The sequence below is a fragment of the Mesocricetus auratus genome, unplaced genomic scaffold (genome assembly GCF_017639785.1).
Source record: "Mesocricetus auratus isolate SY011 unplaced genomic scaffold, BCM_Maur_2.0 Super-Scaffold_100676, whole genome shotgun sequence".
Taxonomy (NCBI): domain Eukaryota; kingdom Metazoa; phylum Chordata; class Mammalia; order Rodentia; family Cricetidae; genus Mesocricetus; species Mesocricetus auratus.
This window is the reverse complement of record NW_024429266.1, coordinates 119477554-119494190: the sequence shown is the minus strand read 5'-3', so window position 1 is coordinate 119494190 and position 16637 is coordinate 119477554. Positions and strand designations below refer to the sequence as shown.

The window sequence follows — 16637 nt, the reverse complement described above, 5'->3', positions numbered from 1 at the left end:
AGATGCACCTCCAGTTCAAAGATAAGCGTTACCTGACAGTAAAGATTGGGAAAGATTTTGCAATTAAATGGACCTAAGATACAAGCTGGTGTAGGTATCATAATATCTGACAAGGTATTCGTCAAACTAAAATTAATTAATGGAGATGAGGGATATTTCATATTCATCATTACAGAAAAAAATCCATCAAGATGAATTCTCAATTCTGAATTTCTATGCCCCAAATATAAAGACACCCACATTTGTAAAAAAATTTTTGCTTGGAAGCCTGTCATGCTTCTGATCTTCCAGCTTGTGTATAAGTTCTTTCTCTGGTAAATAAATATATCAATTTCCATATTGTATTGACTATCCTTGTCACCCAGCAATACCACTTTTGGTCATATACCCAAAAGACGCACACCACACCACAGGGGCATTTGGTCAAGTGTGTTCATAGCATTATTTGTAATAGTCAGAACCTTAAAAACAACCTAGATGCCCTTAGGATGCATAAAGAAGTTGTGGTACACCTACACAATGGAGCATACTAAGTGGTAAAAGCAAAGGAAAACAAAACAAAAACCAACTTGAATATTGCAGGCAAATGGAAGGAAGTAGAAAAAAATCTTGAATGAGGACTAATATGGCATATTCACTCATAAGTGGATATTAGATATTAAATTAGAAACCAACCAGTCTACAGTCCACCACCCCAGAGAAACTAGGTAGCAAAGAGGGCATACGTGGATCTGCCTAGGAAGGGAAATGGAGAAGATCTCCTGAGTAAATTGGGAGCATGGTAGAAGGTGAGAGGGGAGGAGGGAAGGGGACTGAGGAGGAGAACATGACGTAATGGGGTGGTCAGTTTGGGGGAAGGACAGGGCAGGAGAGCAAGAGAGATATGCTATGACAGAGGAAGCCATTATGGATGAGCAAGAAACCACAGAGATCCACAATTAACCACTGGCCTGAGCTTCTGGAGACCAGTGAAAGAAAGGGAGGAATGCTAATATGAGCAAAGGGGTCAAACCAGGATGGAAGAAAATCACAGAAACAGCAGACCTGAGCTAGCAGGAGCTCATTGTCTCCACACAGACAGCTGGAAAACCTGCTTAGCACTGATCTAGGCCCACCTGAATGCCGTTGACCGTGGTGTAGCATGGGCAGTAATTGTGGGCTAATGGCAGTAGGAATGGGATCTATTCCTGTGCATGAACTGGACTTTTGGAGCACAGTCCCAATGGAGACATACCTTGCCCAGCCTAGGCACAGCGGTGTGGGCCTTGGTCCAGCCTCAACTTGGTGTTGTGACTGACCTCATTGACTCCCCATGGGAGGCCTTTCCCTCTCTAAGGAGAAGATGCAAGTTGGGATGGGTAAATGTAGGAAGGAGCAGGAGGGGAGGGAGGGTGAACTGGGAAACAGAATAAATACAGATAAAAAAACAAACAAAGCCTCATTAAACAACACAATTTATTTGAAACTTAACAAACATAACTCAATGATATGGGGGTGCTAGTAGAGCTGATGGAGGTGGTCTTCTTTCTCATGGTGCAGGGGCATCTGCACTGGCTTGTGATACTTGAATAACGTACCAAGCTGCAGAGAGCAGAGACATTAGGTGACACAAGTGCTAACAACGCTGGGAACACCTTGTCAGCCCACCTCCTGCATCTGCTGGTCTGTAATAAGAATCCCAAAGGCTTGGCTTGCTGGGCTCTGTCATCACCTAGCATCCAGAGAGGACCACCCCAGTGTTCTCAGCAGCATCACCCTGTCTCACTCTCCAGGTTTTGCCACCAGGATGCTCCTGCATGACGGTCAGGTCTTCCAAACGCTACCTGGTCCTTCAGCTAACTTTGTGCTTCTTTTTTATCACTATATTTACTTGGGTGTGTGTGTGTGTGTGTGTGTGTGTGTGTGTGTGTGTGTGTGTGTGCGCGCACGCAGATACACTCACCTGTAATATGTTTACAGTTGTGTGCTTGTGCATCTGTGTGCTTGTATATATCCATGTGTGTTCTCCAACGTTTATGTATGTAGCACATGTATTCCCTCAAATGTCAACTCCGAGATGCTGTACACCTTGTGTTTTGGACACAGGCTTTCTCAAGTCCAGCAAGGTTGAAGCACCTGCAGCCAAGAGTGGTGGTGTTTGTGGTGGTGCACGACTTTGATCCCAGCACTTGGGAGGCAGACGCAGGCAAATGTCCGTGAGACAAAGGCCAGTCTGCTCTAGAGAGACAGAGTCAGACAGAAAAACCCTGTCTCAAAAACATAATAAAACAAAATGACAACAAAACAAATAGGACATGCACCTGTCTCCATCTCAAGTGCTGGGTTAAGAAGCCTCAGCCAGCCTGCTGGTTTTTCCCTCGATTTCTGGGGAATGAACTCATATCTCACAATGAAAGTAGGCACTCTATGGACAGACAGGCACGGTCCCAGCCCTCCTGTGCTTCTGAATCTCACCCAGGTGTGGATTTCACAGACTTTACTCGCAACCCAGTCATCTCCATTGTGGAGTGCAGGTCCAGGAGCAGCAGTGGGTCTATGAAATTTGTTCAGGGACATCTGGACAGCCCAGCTCTGAAAGCTATTTTGTCTGTAATCATAAATGGGAAAAAGCAATGAAAGAAGGAAGGACAAACACATGTTAGATGGGTTTAACAGGGCAAACCTCCCTCCACCCCATTCTGAAACCCACCTAACCACCATAATCTTGTCCAGATTTGAAGCAGGGACTGCAGCAGATCAGGTGCCCTACCAGGGAACAGGTTTAGAGACGCCACAAGGGGGCAGCAAAACATCAGAGTGTCTCACAGCTTCAAGAGCCAGCTGAATTCTGCCTTTCTCATTGGCACAGGAGGGAGTCTCCATGCCCTCCATGCCTCCCTCCTCACTCCTCCCACATGACCAGTAGGAAGTACTCCCTGAACAGTTCCTTAGTGCAGTGCACAGGCGATGACTTAATGCTCAGGCCAATTCCAGATGTGAATCACCTCTGGATGCTCTGGTTTCATGTCTCCATGGGAAAGGCATTCTGATTCACCAGGAATATGAAGTTGTGATGGGCTTCCATGGCATTCTTTCCTCAGATATGGGCATTTAGATTTGGGAGTAGGGATTGCTTATTGCACATAGTGTCGTTCCTCCTAGACTGGCCTCAAACTCTCTGCTTTGGAAGATGACCTTGACTGCCTCATCCGCTTGTCTCTACCCCCAATATCAGGGAAGCTCCACCTGGTTGTAATTTGTGCTGGGAAAGAACCCAGGACCAAGAATCACTCTACAGGCTGGACACACTGATCCCTAGTCCTCCTGGTCACATTCTGTTTTTAGAGAGAGATCTCACACTGCCACCAAAGCTAGACTACTTCTCCTTATATTGCCAAGGCTTGCCTTGAGTCTATGGCAAGTCTACAATCTAAGCCTCTGGAGTCCTGGAATTATTGGCATAGTCCTTCACCCTTGCTCTGCCATCTAGTCTTAAGAGAAATCCACAAAGTGCCTAGAAAGGGCAAATGGGAGGGAATGAGACCCCAGGGGCGAGGGCACTAAACCTTCAAGCAGTGGGGTTGAAGCTCCATCTTCCTACTATCATCAGCTGCTGCTGTGGACATGCGCTGGAGAGTCTTCTGCCTTCCATTCTGGCCCATCCTGAGGGCTGCTGATCAGAACAGGGCTTCAAGGATACCTGGCTACACAGGTGATGACCTGGGCTGCTGTACACTGACCTGAGTGTCCTTGACATGGCATGGGATGGGGACAGCTTCCTTTACCTCCCTCCCGCCCAGGTCACAACTCACCAGCTTCAGAAGAAAAGTGGTGTCTGGCCACAGTTCTTTCCTTCAGTCCTTCAAAAGACTCTCAGTAGAAAGATAGGTCATGTAGAAATGGTAAAAGAGAAAATGCAGGGTAAATGGTGCAGTCCGGTAATTCCATAGGGACCCAGAACTCCAGATCTTCCTCAGCTACACTGAATCCCCTGATAGGCTGAGATACAGGTGTGACTCAGTTGGGACAGCTCTTGCCCAGCATACAGGAAACCCTGGTTTTGTCCAGAGGATAAAATAAACGAGACTTGGTGGAGAATTACTGGAATCCCTGCATTTGGTACATGGAGATTGAAAGATTCAAAATTTAAGGATATCCACAGCTACATGCGTCATTTAAAAACAAAATCACAAAACCCAATGGGATTAGGTTCTGACCTGAAGCCCCAACACTCAGTTGGCCAGTGGTAGGAGGCTGCCAGTCCTTGGCAGCGTGGACTGCATACAGAAAACCTGTGTCAGCATAAGAGGAGAGGGGAAAAAAGGTTTTTTAGGGGACTGATAGTTAAGTCACTGTGGGGTTTAAGAGTCAGGAATTTTGGAAATGACAATAAAATACCAGGAATATAGGGTCTAGACAGTATTGAGGAAAAACAGGTAAGGCAGGATTGCTGAATTGTACATAATGAGTATGTGTGTGTCTGTCTGCTCTCACATTTGAGTACGTGTATATACCAGAAATATTCAGCCAGTGCTTTTACACTTTAATTCTCTTGTTTGCTTTTTGAGACAGGGTGTCTCTGTGTATAACTGGCTGTGCCTGATCTCTTTCTATAGCCCAGTCTGTAGACCAGAATTCACAGAGATCAGGCTGCCTCCCCCACCCACAGTCCTGGGTTTAAAGGGGGCTCCGGGCCCATGGGCAGCCACCTTACTTTTCACATGAGGGTCTCACTGATCCCAGGCCATTCCTGCTTGTCTTTTCATTCACACAGCTCCCAGCGCCAGTGTCCACATCTCAGACTTGAAATATTCAAAATGTGCATGTTCTTTGTGATGGGCTACACTCAGCCTGGAACTCCCTACACTGGCCTCAGCTGCTCCTACTTAACAGGACAGAAGGGTTCAGACCTGGAAATTCTGGCTTGGGGAGTTGGAGAAGAAGGCGAAGATCCTGCTGCAAGTCATCTTTTCCTACAGAGCAGCCTGCCTGGGACAGAAGAGATCGAGACTAAACCACAAATGCTAGCAGCGTTCCAGTGCACCTAAGGAGTTCTGAGTCAGCAGCACCACAGGGAAATAAATCCAGCATGGACAACACAGAGCGCTCAGTCCTCCCCGGTTACAGGGCAAGACTCTGTGTGAACATTACAGCAAACACAAGAAAAGAGTTGGGGCAATACTATTCCTACCAACCAAATGTGGACAGAAACAAATGTCAGAAAATAAAATGGAATTGTGCATGGGACATCTTAGCATTACTGTCAGGGAATGAAAGACAATTTCCATCTTGGGTTGTAGACAGAATGGGCTCCCTTAGCATACTTCTGTGATTCGTTTATTTTTAAGCAGGTGATTCAAGGTTTCATGTCTTAGTTATAATCTCTGTATCTACTCCTGTCAATGGCAATTTTATGTTTGTATTAGTGATTGCTGTTCATGGCCTTCTTCAGGGACTAGTGATTCTTTTCAGATCCAGATTAAGACAGAGCAGCTTACCTGCATGGAAGTTGTTCATGTATAAGTAGACACACAGGGACAGAGATGGAGGCAGAGAAAGTTGAGAGAGAGAGAGAGAGAGAGAGAGAGAGAGAGAGAGAGAGAGAGAGAGAGAGAGAGAGAGAGAGAGAGAGAGAGAGGTGTGGAGAGAGAGGTGTGAAAAGTCTCACCAGGGGCTCCATATTCCAGTGGATGGGGGGCAGGTGAACAATATAGTTTTGTTACTATTATCAGAATGCCAAGTCAGATTTTCCTCCCAGGGGTGACAGAGTGCCCTGAGAAATCCTCCTCAGGGGTGTCTGAGCAGCTCAGCCTGGTCCAGTGGCTGAGGCCAGAACAGGATCCTGCGGAATCTCCTTTCCCAGGCTGTAGATGGTAGTTAGGAAACTATAGGGTTCTGAGGTGCTCGTGCAACCTCAGAGTAGAAGAAGACACTCCTTCCTTCTCAGATTCGGTTAAAAATGTCTTTCCAGTGAGCTTAGTGTTGCTCAGAGGACATGTCTTAGAAGTTTAACTTCGTGGAACAAGATATGGATAAGCTGGGAAGCACAGATGATGTCCCAGCAAAATGAAGATTCCAGGAACCTTTCCTTCCTGGGTTCAATTTAGCAACTTCCGCGCGCAGCAGAGAACACACTGCGGCTGGCACTAGGCATTGCCTACAGCAGGTGCTGGCCCCTCTTGAAATTTTCATATGTTCCATGTTCAGGACACCCATCATTCCTTCATGCTGAGGCAAGCGGTGTTGAGTTCGGCATCCAGTTCTCAAAGTGAATGACGGCCTTGAAGAAGCAAGCATGGAGAGGCAGCTGGTGAGTAACTAGAGGGCAGAAGTGGTGGAGAGAGCAGAATCGGCTGCCCTTGAGTCACTCCCCAGATGAGAATTTCCAAGTTTTGCTCTGAGTGGGGTCTGAGGACTCAGGACTTTTGCAGGTTTTTGCAAGTGTTTGGCAGGAGGTTGCCCTCTAGAGCATTCTATAGGGCCTCCTACAGGCCAGATTCTCAACCTGAGAGCCCATCTTGGGGATGATGGGACTGGCTAACTAGGAATACTGTCCCTGGGGTGAAAAGGGTCACCCCATGGAGAAGATCATGTTCTCTGCCAGGAAACAAGGAGCCAAGGACAGTCATTACCCAGAGTGCAGTCTGTGATGTTTACCCAGGCAGGGGAGAGGGGTAGGGTCTATTGTCCCACAACACAGCCTGGGCCACCTTTGTAACTCTGCCCTGCCCTCTGAACAAGACCCCATGTAAAGCCTGCCCTTCCCGCCTGGGATTTCACCTGGTGAGTGCTGAGCTGGTGTGGACAGCTGTTCTTCCTCTGCAGGAGCAGCCTGTGGACACACTGCCTCCTGGACATCTGGCCTGGCTCTCCTGCGGGATTGTCCACACCTCACCCGGGCCGATCCCCAACCCGCGGCTCACAAGCCACGGAGCTGGGTCTTGACATTTTCAGGACTACAAAGCAGAAAGTGGGCATAGTCATCATCTGTCACAAAGGACAGGAGGCAAAGAATGAGTAAAATAGTAAGTGTCCCCACCTGATTCTGTGGGTGACTCCACGATCCTGTTTCTGTGGAGCCAGGTTCTGACAGGCGTCGTGGCTTCTCCTGGCAGGTGGCAGGCAGCAGCACAGGTGTCTGAGGCAGTTCACCATTGTTTTCTTGAAACCCTTCCACCTGTGGCGCCTCCGGTATGGGGAGGAAGCCTGGCCGGCAACCGCAGGCTGGACATGGGTGATGGCCTCCTCCTCTGTGATGCTGTCACCCTGAATCATATTGGGTTCCTGGGTCCTCCTCACTTCCAGGGAGTTGGTTGCTTTCCGATGCCTGTCCTCATGCTGCATTATGGTCTTTTCCTCTATGATGGCCTCAGTGTGAGTCATGGCCCCTCCATCGACCGTGGTCCTTTCTTCTGTGATGGTCTCATCCTGAGTATTTGTCACTTCCGGTGTGATGGCCTCTTCCTGGGATATGGTTGTTTCTTGTATGATGGTACCTTCCTCAGTCATGGCCTCTTCCTGTGTGCTGTTCTCTTCCTGAATTGTGTCTTCCTCTGGTACCATGGTGCCTCCCTGCCTTGTATCCCCAGAGGAGGAGCCTCTGGAAGGTACACTCTGAGCTATGCCTCTGGAGCTGCAGAGTTCCTCTTGGTAACTCCAGGAAGATACACTGCCTGTGTTACATGTGGTCTCCTTGTGGTCTGGACAACAAGAATCGTTGTACATTAAGACAGGTGATGAGTGTGAATGGATACTGTCATTCAGGCTGACATGAGACCCGATCTTTGACTCAGAGGAACTCTCGCTCATTACCACGCTACTGCGTGTAAGGTCAAGAGAACAGGGCCTGTTCGGGAAGACTAGGTGTGGAGGTTGGGGCCTCTCTGCTTGGCGGCATAAGGTGGCAGGCATGCTATGCCTTGTGCCACCCTGCCTGGCAATGTTCTCATGCACTGTCTCCTGAAGATTGGATGACAAGCTGAAGGCCAGGGGAGCAGGCTCAGTAGCTCTCCTTAGGCGCACAGGGGAGGTGTGATGATCTCCCAGGTTGAGGACAAGGCCTGACTGCATGGGTTTCACCTGCTGATGGCAGCTATCTCCCACAGAAGACTGGTGTTGTCGAATCAGGTAAGGGGCCATCACATGCTTATCGATTTGTTCTCTCAGCGAATCAATGGTTTCCTCAGATTTATACCCCATGACCTTCATGGTGTTGTCAATGTTAGCAGGGGTCAGGGTGCCTGGGAGTCTCTGTGTAGAAGCAGGAAAACGCGCAAGGGTGTCCCTGATCATGGGGCACGTCATGATTTGGTCAATGGTCGGCCTGCTGCCCGGGTTGATCATCAGTAGTCGGGCAATGACTATGGAAATATTGGTGGAAATGTGCTGAGGTATTCTGAACTTGGAGACAAAGATCTTATGAGTCACACCTTCATCAGTACTGGCATCAAAAGGAAGGCAGCCAACCACCATGAAGCAGAGAAGCACTCCCAAACTCCACATGTCAGCGGCAAAACCATCATAGGGTTTGCCTAAGAAGAGTTCTGGAGCACAATAGGTCGGGGTACCACAGTAATCTTGCATCATGTGCCCTGGGGGCACTTTTGCTGCAAGGCCAAAATCGCACAGTTTTGCCTTGCCCAAGTTGTCAAGTAATATGTTTTCGGCCTTAATGTCCCTATGGACAATCTGGTTGTTGTGGCAGTAGTGCACTGCGAGGAGAATCTGGGCAAATAGCCTCCGTGCCTCGCTCTCACATAAGCACTTCTGTTGCATAATGTAGTGAAAAAGATCTCCCCCTGATGCATGTTCCATCACTAAGAAGGTGGTATCTCTTGATTGGAACACGTAAAACAATTCGATTATGTGCGGGTGTTTGAGAGTTTTCATGATGTTGATTTCACTAGTAACGAGTGAGGCATACACCTTCTCATTTCTAATTATTTTTATAGCCACATGGGTTAAAGTAGGAACATGGATGGCCAATTTTACCTTTGAAAAGTTGCCCTGGCCCAGGGTCTTCAGCATCCTATAATCAGGCATGAAGGACTCTTCATAGGAGGAGCAGGCCTGCCCCCACCATGTTCTGTGGGTGACTACACGATCCCGTTGATTTGGAGCCAGGTTCTGACAGACAGGTGGCAAGCATAAACAAAGATGGCTGAGCCAGTTCACCATTGTTTTCTTGAAACCCTTCCACCTGTGGCGCCTCCGGTTTGGGGAGGAAGCCTGGCCGGCAACCGCAGGCTGGACATGGGTGATGGCCTCCTCCTCTGTGATGCTGTCACCCTGAATCATATTGGGTTCCTGGGTCCTCCTCACTTCCAGGGAGTTGGTTGCTTTCCGATGCCTGTCCTCATGCTGCATTATGGTCTTTTCCTCTATGATGGCCTCAGTGTGAGTCATGGCCCCTCCATCGACCGTGGTCCTTTCTTCTGTGATGGTCTCATCCTGAGTATTTGTCACTTCCGGTGTGATGGCCTCTTCCTGGGATATGGTTGTTTCTTGTATGATGGTACCTTCCTCAGTCATGGCCTCTTCCTGTGTGCTGTTCTCTTCTTGAATTGTGTCTTCCTCTGGTACCATGGTGCCTCCCTGCCTTGTATCCTCAGAGGAGGAGCCTCTGGAAGGTACACTCTGAGCTATGCCTCTGGAGCTGCAGAGTTCCTCTTGGTAACTCCAGGAAGATACACTGCCTGTGTTACATGTGGTCTCCTTGTGGTCTGGACAACAAGAATCGTTGTACATTAAGACAGGTGATGAGTGTGAATGGATACTGTCATTCAGGCTGACATGAGACCCGATCTTTGACTCAGAGGGACTCTCGCTTATTACCACGCTACTGCGTATAAGGTCAAGAGAACAGGGCCTGTTCGGGAGGACTAGGTGTGGAGGTTGGGGCCTCTCTGCTTGGCGGCATAAGGTGGCAGGCATGCTATGCCTTGTGCCACCCTGCCTGGCATTGTTCTCATGCTCTGTCTCCTGAAGATTGGATGACAAGCTGAAGGCCAGGGGAGCAGGCTCAGTAGCTCTCCTTAGGCGCACAGGGGAGGTGTGATGATCTCCCAGGTTGAGGACAAGGCCTGACTGCATGGGTTTCACCTGCTGATGGCAGCTATCTCCCACAGAAGACTGGTGTTGTCGAATCAGGTAAGGGGCCATCACATGCTTATCGATTTGTTCTCTCAGCGAATCAATGGTTTCCTCAGATTTATACCCCATGACCTTCATGGTGTTGTCAATGTTAGCAGGGGTCAGGGTGCCTGGGAGTCTCTGTGTAGAAGCAGGAAAACGCGCAAGGGTGTCCATGATCATAGAGCGCCTCATGATTTGGTCAATGGTCGGCCTGCTGCCCGGGTTGATCATCAGTAGTCGGACAATGACTATGAAAATATCGGTGGAAATATGCTCAGGTAAGCTGTATTTTGAGTCAAGGACCTGACGCCTCATACCTTCAGGAGTTCTGGCCAAGAAGGGAAAGCGCCCAACCACCATGAGGTAGAGGAGCACCCCCAAACTCCACATATCTGTGGCAAAAACATCATAGGCTTCACCAAAAAAAAGTTCAGGGGCACAGTAGGGCAGGGTGCCACAGAAACCTGTCAGCAGGTACCCTGGGGGTACTTTTGCTGCAAGGCCAAAATCGCAAAGTTTGGCATTGCCCGTGTTGTCAAGTAGTATGTTGTCGGCCTTAATGTCCCTATGGGCAATCTGGTTGTTGTGGCAGTACTGCACTGCGAGGAGAATCTGGGTAAATAGCCTCCGTGCCTCGCTCTCATGTAGGCACCTCTGTTGCATAATGTGTTGACAAAGATCTCCCTGTGATGCGTGCTCCATCACTAAGAAGGTGGTATCTCTTGATTGGAACACGTTAAACAATTTGATAATGTGCGGGTGTTTGAGAGATTTCATGATGCTGATTTCACTAGCAACAACTGAGGCATACTCCTTCTTATTTCCAATAATTTTTACAGCCACACACGTTACAGTAGGAATGTGGATGGCCAGTTTAACCTTTGAAAAGTTGCCCTGGCCCACGGTCTTCAGCATCATATAGTCAGGAATGAAGGACTCCTCAGTGGAGCAGCAGGCCTCGCTGTCCTGCTCCATGGGCAGGTCCTCGGTGATATGTCTAGAACCGAATTCACAAGGGGGAAGTTTAAAGAAACTGTTCAAATCAGGCCCAGGAGAATGTCCATAGCTACACATTCCTATGTACTAAAGAAGACACTCGGAGACATTGCAGACAATCTAAGCAGGTACTTAACTCTCAGGAGAGAAGAAAGCATCTTCCACTGCAGTGGACTGTAGAATATGACACCAATGGGGTATGCAGGAACCATCCAGCAACTCAGAGAATAGAACAAAATCTCATAAGCTAAGAGCCAATCTTTGGGAGTATGACGATCCTCTATCTGAACTGAACACTGACAGAGATGAGGTTCTAGTAAAACCAGAAGGGAGAGCAGTTGCCAAGACAACAGAAACTTGAAAACCCAGAGTGTCCATGTGGGGAGATGGCTAGGGGAATTCACACAGAGAAGAGGCAGCCACCGACTACATCGGGATGTTGTGACAAAATGGGTCCTTCGAACCCCAGGGCCTGGAGTAACATCTGTGGGGGTTAAAGATGACACCATTCATCACATGGTCTCCATTAGGCCTGAGACTTCTCACCTGAAAAGCCCAGGATACCAGAGGCAGAAGCCTGATATGTTCAAAATGGTCAAGAAAATACTTGTCGGCCAGAACCCTAAGACAACCCATGTGCAAGACGGAGCCACACCTTGGAACCCTAGACCCTTCCTCTCACAATCAAAATTCCTTAGTTTTTTCACTTAAAGACAGAAATTGGTTCCTTGTGTATCTGGACATTCCCAAAATAAGATCAAGTACCTGGGGACTGAGTGTATGACAGGAATGCATTCTAATTAGTATTGGTGTGTATTCTCACATGATCAAGAAAAAACATGAATTCAGTCAATAAAGCTATTTTCTAAGGGCCACATCTTCCTCTGTGTGATAATCTCTACTGCTCCTGAGTGCCCATTTGTTAATAAAGTTCTCTTATGTTTGAAGTTTTTAACAGAGACTTTGCAGGACACAGACACATAGTTACACATATAGACAAACACACACTCACAGAAACACACACAGATACTCACACAGGAACACACACACAGACACACATACACAAACATACAGACAGACAGACACACACACACACAAAGACACAGACACACAGACACAGACACAGACACACAGACACAGACACAGACACACACACACACACACACACACACACATCCTTCAATCAGACATGATCCAACTAGCTGTGCCCACCCCGAGGACAGTCCTTCAGGGTCAGGTGATGCATCTTGTATAGGAGCTCAATGGGAAAGCCAGCAACATAGAGTCTGTGCTCATAAAAATAACCTTGGATAAGAGCGTGGAGACAACAACAGTTGATAGGAATTAGCTATAGGGAGGATGGGATGTCAGGAATAGAGATAAGGGGATGTAACAGAAGGAGCATGGGGGTTTTTAGAGATTCTGGGTCATTTGTTGTGGGGTGAGTAGAGAGACACTCTACTCGTTGGGTATCTGTCCAAATAGGAAGGTTGGCTAATTGCTTCTCTACCTCTGAGAGTTTGCAGGCTCTCTTTACACTTTTATTAACTATGTTATTGAATACTTTTCAGCTGCCCTGTTCCATATATTTCATCGGTAAAACAGGATCTGACTATTTTCTCTGTCCTTGCCAATCATGACCTTGGACTGCCAGGAAGATCCCAAGATAACCACCTACCTGGAGGCTTTCTGCCAAAGCCCAGACACATTGGTGCCCTTCCCTAAGAGACCATCCATTGTGGTCTGTCAGTCCTCTCAACAGTACACATGACTTAGCCTGTACTCATAAAATGGTTGCGTTAAAAAGGGAAACACTGAGGGACTGGGAAGAGGTAGGCAGGAGGCAGTGACCTCAGGGGAATGTGGTCCAAGTTTTTGTACATGTATGTAAATGCCCCCATGAGAATCTTGTTCAGTTAATATAGACTGATATTTTTAAATGGCAAAAGAAGAGATGAGTCCAGATGAAATGACACATTAAAATAGAGTAAATTCAGCCGGGCTTTGGTGGCACCCCCCTTAAGTCCCAGCAAATGAGAGGCATCGGCAGGCAAATCTCTGTGAGTTTGTGCCATCCTGATCTACACATGAGTTCCAGGAAAACCTCCAAAACAATACAAAGGAACCCTGTCTCAAAAAAACAAAAAATAAAACATAGAGTAAATTCTAATAAAAAAAATTGCCACACATTGTACCCCAAACCAAAGAAGAAGGGCTGTAGATTTAGTTTAAATTCAGAGAAAGAAAATCTCTAAACCTGGAATCTAGAAACAGGAGGCCACTCACTGTGTTCAGATTCACGACTCAACACTATCCAAGTGCAAGCAGCTCACTGATAACTGAGTATCAATAGTCTCCAACCAGCTAACAGCTTCTGAACTGTAAGGACTGGAGTCAGCCTCAGCCAGAGCTGTTAGTGCAGATGAGTCAGTCATTGTGAGGTCACAGCAAGAAATGGACCAATGATGCCTCAGCACACCTCGCTGGTTTTCTTACCTTCTGTCACCAAGGACAGGAAAGCTAGTCTGTTCTGTTCAGTGTGGCAGTAGGAGCCTGATGAAACTGGCTACATTCAAATGGCTGTCCCCAATGTGTCCAGTGAGCCACTACTTCTTATAAAGCTAACATTCCTGAATCCACAAGATTTCCCAAATGGTGTCACCTGGTGGGGACTGTGTCCAAACACTTGATTCTTTGTGGGACATTGACACCCAAACCTTAACCAGGATGTGTTTTACTTTCATAATGAACCAGAATCATAAGAATGACAAAGCATCCCGCAACATTGGCCCTCCCTTGGTTATGGATTCTGACATTCTCAGGGTAGTAGGGGCATAGTGTTTTGCTTTTCTTTTAGAACCTAGCACCCTAGGACAAGGATTAATAACTCCACATGTCTACGCTCAAAGTTTTCAGGTTATTTTTCTGTAAAGACTGATTCCTGGGCTCTATAGGATGACTATATTGGGATGTGATGACAAAATTCTGTGTTCCATTGCACCCTAGGGCATGGAACATGCATCTGTGGGGGTTAAAGATGACACCATTCATCACATGGTCTCCATTAGGCCTGAGACTTCTCACCTGAAAAGCCCAGGATACCAGAGGCAGAAGCCTGATATGTTCAAAATGGTCAAGAAAATACTTGTCGGCCAGAACCCTAAGACAACCCATGTGCAAGACAGAGCCACACCTTGGAACCCTAGACCCTTCCTCTCACAATCAAAATTCCTTAGTTTTTTCACTTAAAGACAGAAATTGGTTCCTTGTGTATCTGGACATTCCCAAAATAAGATCAAGTACCTGGGGACTGAGTGTATGACAGGAATGCATTCTAATTAGTATTGGTGTGTATTCTCACATGATCAAGAAAAAACATGAATTCAGTCAATAAAGCTTTTTTCTAAGGGCCACATCTTCCTCTGTGTGATAATCTCTACTGCTCCTGAGTGCCCATTTGTTAATAAAGTTCTCTTATGTTTGAAGTTTTTAACAGAGACTTTGCAGGACACAGACACATAGTTACACATATAGACAAACACACACTCACAGAAACACACACAGATACTCACACAGGAACACACACACAGACACACATACACAAACATACAGACAGACAGACACACACACACACAAAGACACAGACACACAGACACAGACACAGACACAGACACACACACACACACACACACACACACACACACCCTTCAATCAGACATGATCCAACTAGCTGTGCCCACCCCGAGGACAGTCCTTCAGGGTCAGGTGATGCATCTTGTATAGGAGCTCAATGGGAAAGCCAGCAACATAGAGTCTGTGCTCATAAAAATAACCTTGGATAAGAGCGTGGAGACAACAACAGTTGATAGGAATTAGCTATAGGGAGGATGGGATGTCAGGAATAGAGATAAGGGGATGTAACAGAAGGAGCATGGGGGTTTTTAGAGATTCTGGGTCATTTGTTGTGGGGTGAGTAGAGAGACACTCTACTCGTTGGGTATCTGTCCAAATAGGAAGGTTGGCTAATTGCTTCTCTACCTCTGAGAGTTTGCAGGCTCTCTTTACACTTTTATTAACTATGTTATTGAATACTTTTCAGCTGCCCTGTTCCATATATTTCATCGGTAAAACAGGATCTGACTATTTTCTCTGTCCTTGCCAATCATGACCTTGGACTGCCAGGAAGATCCCAAGATAACCACCTACCTGGAGGCTTTCTGCCAAAGCCCAGACACATTGGTGCCCTTCCCTAAGAGACCATCCATTGTGGTCTGTCAGTCCTCTCAACAGTACACATGACTTAGCCTGTACTCATAAAATGGTTGCGTTAAAAAGGGAAACACTGAGGGACTGGGAAGAGGTAGGCAGGAGGCAGTGACCTCAGGGGAATGTGGTCCAAGTTTTTGTACATGTATGTAAATGCCCCCATGAGAATCTTGTTCAGTTAATATAGACTGATATTTTTAAATGGCAAAAGAAGAGATGAGTCCAGATGAAATGACACATTAAAATAGAGTAAATTCAGCCGGGCTTTGGTGGCACCCCCCTTAAGTCCCAGCAAATGAGAGGCATCGGCAGGCAAATCTCTGTGAGTTTGTGCCATCCTGATCTACACATGAGTTCCAGGAAAACCTCCAAAACAATACAAAGGAACCCTGTCTCAAAAAAACAAAAAATAAAACATAGAGTAAATTCTAATAAAAAAAATTGCCACACATTGTACCCCAAACCAAAGAAGAAGGGCTGTAGATTTAGTTTAAATTCAGAGAAAGAAAATCTCTAAACCTGGAATCTAGAAACAGGAGGCCACTCACTGTGTTCAGATTCACGACTCAACACTATCCAAGTGCAAGCAGCTCACTGATAACTGAGTATCAATAGTCTCCAACCAGCTAACAGCTTCTGAACTGTAAGGACTGGAGTCAGCCTCAGCCAGAGCTGTTAGTGCAGATGAGTCAGTCATTGTGAGGTCACAGCAAGAAATGGACCAATGACAGCTCAGCACACCTCGCTGGTTTTCTTACCTTCTGTCACCAAGGACAGGAAAGCTAGTCTGTTCTGTTCAGTGTGGCAGTAGGAGCCTGATGAAACTGGCTACATTCAAATGGCTGTCCCCAATGTGTCCAGTGAGCCACTACTTCTTATAAAGCTAACATTCCTGAATCCACAAGATTTCCCAAATGGTGTCACCTGGTGGGGACTGTGTCCAAACACTTGATTCTTTGTGGGACATTGACACCCAAACCTTAACCAGGATGTGTTTTACTTTCATAATGAACCAGAATCATAAGAATGACAAAGCATCCCGCAACATTGGCCCTCCCTTGGTTATGGATTCTGACATTCTCAGGGTAGTAGGGGCATAGTGTTTTGCTTTTCTTTTAGAACCTAGCACCCTAGGACAAGGATTAATAACTCCACATGTCTACGCTCAAAGTTTTCAGGTTATTTTTCTGTAAAGACTGATTCCTGGGCTCTATAGGATGACTATATTGGGATGTGATGACAAAATTCTGTGTTCCATTGCA

The 16637-nt window shown here is 46.9% G+C and overlaps 1 protein-coding gene across 1 annotated transcript; it reads right to left on the bottom strand.

Annotated features, from left to right (window-relative positions):
• Positions 1-1438: 1438 nt before the first annotated feature.
• On the bottom strand, positions 1439-12846 carry LOC121136530. The gene is made up of 10 exons (XM_040737079.1): positions 12788-12846; positions 7019-11110; positions 6760-6935; positions 5648-6259; positions 4197-4271; positions 3792-4089; positions 2690-3683; positions 2455-2587; positions 1943-2115; positions 1439-1581 (listed from the first exon to the last, which is right to left on the bottom strand). The coding sequence occupies exons 1-3, from the start codon at positions 12844-12846 to the stop codon at positions 6899-6901; spliced, it is 4188 nt and encodes a 1395-aa protein (XP_040593013.1). The 3' UTR covers positions 1439-1581; positions 1943-2115; positions 2455-2587; positions 2690-3683; positions 3792-4089; positions 4197-4271; positions 5648-6259; positions 6760-6898.
• Between the last annotated feature and the right edge of the window lie 3791 nt (positions 12847-16637).